At 36.0% G+C, this 4950-nt stretch overlaps 1 protein-coding gene across 5 annotated transcripts; it reads left to right on the top strand.

Moving 5' to 3' along the window:
- The first annotated feature begins 202 nt into the window (after positions 1–202).
- On the top strand, positions 203–4950 carry LOC113857087 (NADH dehydrogenase (ubiquinone) complex I, assembly factor 6). Of its 5 annotated transcripts, none has more exons than XM_027488847.1 (3): positions 203–379; positions 2190–2298; positions 3710–4889. In XM_027488847.1, exon 3 carries the CDS (start codon positions 3729–3731, stop codon positions 4638–4640), a length of 912 nt encoding a protein of 303 aa, XP_027344648.1. In that variant the 5' UTR covers positions 203–379; positions 2190–2298; positions 3710–3728; the 3' UTR covers positions 4641–4889. The 5 variants fall into 5 exon arrangements, with proteins under 5 accessions (XP_027344648.1, XP_027344614.1, XP_027344624.1 ...); XM_027488813.1 differs by lacking the exon at positions 2190–2298 and adding an exon at positions 1027–1172; XM_027488823.1 differs by lacking the exon at positions 2190–2298 and adding an exon at positions 476–534.

Genomic DNA, 4950 nt, shown 5'->3' with positions numbered 1-4950 from the left:
AATTTATAAAATAAATATAAATATGGTGATATATAATCAAATTTAAAAAAATGATGAAAAAATTGATTATCTTAAGAATTTTATATATATAAATAAAAGTAATATAAATAAGGTGATTAATTAAATATTAGCAAAAAAAAGGTGATTAATTAAATAAAACATTGTATGACAACTATTTTTGACAAGAATACCCTCGTAAAATTCAAAAATTACAACTCATGCCCCCAGTGATGCACCCCGATTGGGTCTGGAAATGGCTCCTTCGAGTAGCGTTGAAGAACATTGCTAGGTTTTGAAGGTTGAAGAACGTTGGGATTGTCGTCATCACCATCGCCACCGCACCCTCCGCCACCTCCACCGTCGTTTCCGTCTCTATCAGGTAGCTTCATTATCCTTTTAACATTTTCTTCATGTTGGCCTATGATTTCTGAATTGATTTTGAATTTTCTGATTCCTAGAAATCGTGATCTTATAGTTTTGACACGCTAACTGTTTGTAGAAATGCCAGTTCGACGTTTTGATGTTTTGCCACGTGTAAGGTTCTGATTTTCTGTTAACTTAACTGTTCAGTTTTCAAGTGCCTTTCTGCATAAAAGATACTACTAACCTACTGACACAGTGGTTCGTATTTTTCTATTCAAATAGCTCAAGTATTGTGTTTTGGGATTTTTGTGGGTCGGTCGGTGACTAGCTGATTATTGTGAATGTGGGGTGAACTTGATGGGTTTTTAGTAGTGGAATTATTGGGTAGTGATTTTCTACATGATTCATAGTGGTGGATGGTGCTGTTTGTGATTGTAAGTGATTGGGAATTTTATGTTTCTATTCCTATTTTTGTAACTAAATAGCACACAAAATCTGCGTATTACCTGTTTGATGAATTGCTTACTTATTGGGAAAGTGTTATGTATTGATTATTCTAACTTAATCGTTGTTATTCCCCTATAGTATAAAGCATTTCTTGTAAATATACTTCTATTTTGATGCGATGTCATACCATTAGGATTAATCAAATAATTTTTAAAGAAACTTGGTAAATGATGATAGCTGGTAGGCTTGTGGACATCGTGGTGAATAAACTTTGATGATATAAATACCTATGAGAACAGGTGTTTCCATGATGTGTGCAAAACTGCAAATGATAGGATGTACGATCTAAATTCTCTTATAAGGTATTGGACCATGTGCAATTGTCCTAGGATATATTTTCTATTAATAAGAAAAAGTCTAGTTTAAACCTGCCAACTGGGTATTTTCTGTGGTGAGCATGGCAAGAACCAATTAGTTTTTCTTATTTCTGCTAGAATTCCTAATGTGTTTTCAAACTCAACCCCCTTCCTTACTAATGGTTTCAGATTTTAAAGACTCTACAGGTTGAAACATTGAAAATTTGAAATTGAGTTTTCTTTGTTTTCTCTATAAAGGAAGGACGCTTGAGGTTTTGATACCTTAAGTCCTTAGCTCTGAAGCATGGGTACTCCAATTTTTGCAACGTACCGGTACCGGGTACATACTGGGTACGGGTACGCATAGGATACGGCTGGGTACGTACCCGGTACGTACCCAAACACTTTTGCAAACAAAAAATAATGGGTACGTCGACGGGTACTCGGGTACGTTAATGGGGTACGGGAAATGAGAATTTTTTTGCAAAAAATAAGAAAAGTTTGTTATGTTTTATTTAGGCCCAAAATCAACCCTTTCTCTTGATGAACCAGATCTAGAGGCAGTTATTTTTACTGATGATGGGGAAGGAAATAATGAAATTGACACTGTTAAAGTTTGATTTTCTTAATTATGTTTTAGTATTGTCATGTCATGTTGAACAATTTAAGTATTGTAATTTGTATTGTAAGATGTTTTATTATCTTTGTGGACAAATATATGCCTTTTTTATGTTATATAATATATGATATGTTAAAATTTGTGTGCTTTTATTTTATATATAATTTTTTATATTTTTTTAATTGACGTACCCGTATCTTAATTTTTTTAAAAATGTCGTATCCTGTACCCGTACCCGTATCCGTACCCGGTACCGGTACAGTACCCGTATCCATGCAACATTGGTCCTTAGCTAATGTTGGTTTTTTTATTATCTATGATGAGGATAGCAAAGTTTGCTTTTGTGCTGATTCTATGTATAACTTTTGTGTTATTTCTATGTTAAAATATGGGTGGTACATTAGTGACGGTAGGGCCTGACCCTGACATCTCAACATACTTATGTGCGGTAGCTGAAACAATGATTTGAGAGGAAGGAGGCTAACATCGGGATTCTCTATCCTTCAAACCTTGGTAGTGTCTATTTCATATGCTTCTCTTTTTGTGAATCCCAGAGTATTCCTTATTTTGATGAAATCAAATTCTAGGAAGCTATAGTATATATTAGGTCATTGTTTTGTGAACATAGTCCTGTTTTATGATTTTTCTGGTAAAGATAATTCAGAGCAGAATACAGTTACACCTAGAAAATGGGCATATAAAATACAACTGGAGAATACAAAAGTGTCAAGCAAAGGAATTAAAATGATGCAAATTTACCTTGTCTGAACATAACTGCATAAGCACAAAAGGTCAACCGACAATGCAAATTCATGGATATTATACTTTTTTACTTAGTATCTAAGGTCAAGTTTATATTCAATTGCATGGCAAGAAAACAATACCTGTTTTTGTTTCAAATCTTCTTGCATCAACATACTGCAATATCAATATAATGTGATCAGAATCTTTGCCATATCATGAAAGTGCTTAGATTGATGTAGGTATAAATCAATATATTATATCAAATCTCAGCTCTAGCTGCTTGATTTTGGTACTAAAAGAAATAGGTGATTCAGCACGCATGACTCACGGACCCAGATAAGAAATTATTTGACTTGTTAAATTACCTGGATGATAAATAATGAAGACATCACTGTATTGCTGAGCCTTTTTCCCCCCCACTTTAGCATATAATAGATTCAAGCATATGAAAGCTTGATTGTTGTTGTTGTATATCTTTTCTTAAAGGGTGGTTGCACACAAACAGGTTGCCCAATGCATGATATTGTTAAGAAGCTTGAGCTGAACTCATTTCTAAAAGTTAGCTCATAAGAGAAGGACTACATATGTCTTTATAAGGATTATTTTGACTCTATAGCTATTTAATGTGAGACATCTTAACACACACCTCTTATGCCCAAGACTGGACATCCAGTATGTGAAATTTGCAGGACTAGAATCTGTGGGTGGCCCAACAGGACTGGATAGGATCTGACCATATTAAGAAACTTGAGTATAACTTACTTCCAAAAGTTAGCTCATAAGAGAAAGACTGCGCGATCTCTTATAAAGAGTATTCTGACTCAATTCATAACCAACGTATGACATCTTAATAGATATGACATATGCTTAAGGCTTTTGAGTTTTGATGAAGCTTAGAAAGAGAATTGGAGGGTTAACATCACAAATGATAGTCTCAGAATTATTTTGTTCATTAGTTTCAGAGTAGGATATTCACTCTAAACATATCTGTAGGATTAAATATATATAGGTTACAGTTTTGAAGGGACATAAACCTATCCTAAAGTAACTTTTAACTTATATGAAGTAATGCCTGTGCGTCTACATAATATTTGTGTATGCCTTCATACTGATTTCTATGTTGCAACTTTTACTTTAACTTGTTTGATAGTATTGTGATTGATGTAACTTTCATCTATAGGCACCCAAGGGAGGATTTAATGAATAGTGGTTATGCATCTAGTAACTTAAGGGCAGCTTTCTCCCATTGCGTACAACAAGTGCGAAGTTATGATTATCATCACTATCTTTGCCTTCTTGAACTGCCTCCGTCTATGCGGAAGGCTGCATTTGCCCTCCGTGCCTTGAATGTTGAAACAGCCAGAGCTATGGATGTTGCTTCAGATCCTAGGATTGGTCTTATGCGCCTGGTTTGGTGGCAGGAAGCAATAGACAAAATGTTTGCCAACAGATTGATTGAACACCCAACAGCACAGGCACTGTCATCTGTGATAGCTGAGACCAAAATTAGCAAGATATGGTTGAAACGATCGGTTGAGGCTCGGATCAATGATGCAAGAAGAGAGGCTACTGACATGCCAGCAACTACTGCAGAGTTAGAGAAATATGCCGAGGACACTGTTTCAACTATGCTGTATATGACACTTCAAGCTGGTGGTATCATGTCTACTGCAGCTGATCATGCAGCCTCACATGTTGGCAAGGCTAGTGGTATTCTTTTGCTCCTTAAATCACTACCCTATCATGCTGGGCGCAACCGTCATTTTTCTTACATACCAACTGGAATAGCATCCAAACATGGACTAATAGTTAAACAGGAGGGTGGAGAAGAGAGATGGGTGGATTCTCGTGAGGGCCTTTGTGATGCAGTTTATGAAATGGCATCAGTAGCCAATGCTCACTTACAAAAGGCTCGTAAGTTAGCTGAAAGCGTGCCTGCTGAGGCTCTTCCCGTGCTCCTGCCAGCAGTGCCTGCTCAGGTTCTCTTAGATTCCCTAAGCAAGGTGCAATTTGACGTGTTTGATCCGAGGCTAACACGAGGGGTGCTGGGAATACCACCTTTGTGGTACCAGCTTAAACTCAAGTGGACTTCATGGAGAAAGAAATACTAACAAGTTGGTAGCTTTACTCAATACATGGAGAAAGAAATACTATTTATTGAGGGGTATTTATTTATTTGGCGAGTTTATTTGCCACACCTGTTGTTGGCAGATAAACTGGGTCTGTAACCTTGTGGTACGAATTTGACACAGCATATTTTGATTACATAATTAATTTGGAGAGTTTTTGGATGCAATTTAATGTGACCAATGTATTCCTCCTCTTTAATAAGGAGACTGGAGGAAATGAAGTGGTTTGAAAGGCGAAATTAGTTATTCCAGAAATAATTATATAAACTTGGAATTGAAACGTGAGTTTATT

The sequence above is a fragment of the Abrus precatorius genome, unplaced genomic scaffold (genome assembly GCF_003935025.1).
Source record: "Abrus precatorius isolate BTA unplaced genomic scaffold, Abrus_2018 Scaffold1, whole genome shotgun sequence".
In the NCBI taxonomy this organism is placed as follows: domain Eukaryota; kingdom Viridiplantae; phylum Streptophyta; class Magnoliopsida; order Fabales; family Fabaceae; genus Abrus; species Abrus precatorius.
The sequence above is the reverse complement of the archived record's forward strand: the minus strand, read 5'-3'. Positions and strand labels throughout refer to the sequence as shown.

Excerpts from the sequence above, each read along its gene's own strand:
- LOC113857087 (XM_027488813.1), top strand. The coding sequence starts at position 1,147 with ATGTACGATCTAAATTCTCTTATAAG. Across the intron at positions 1,173-3,709 it reads GATCTAAATTCTCTTATAAG|GCACCCAAGGGAGGATTTAA; the intron begins GTATTGGACCAT and ends TTTCATCTATAG.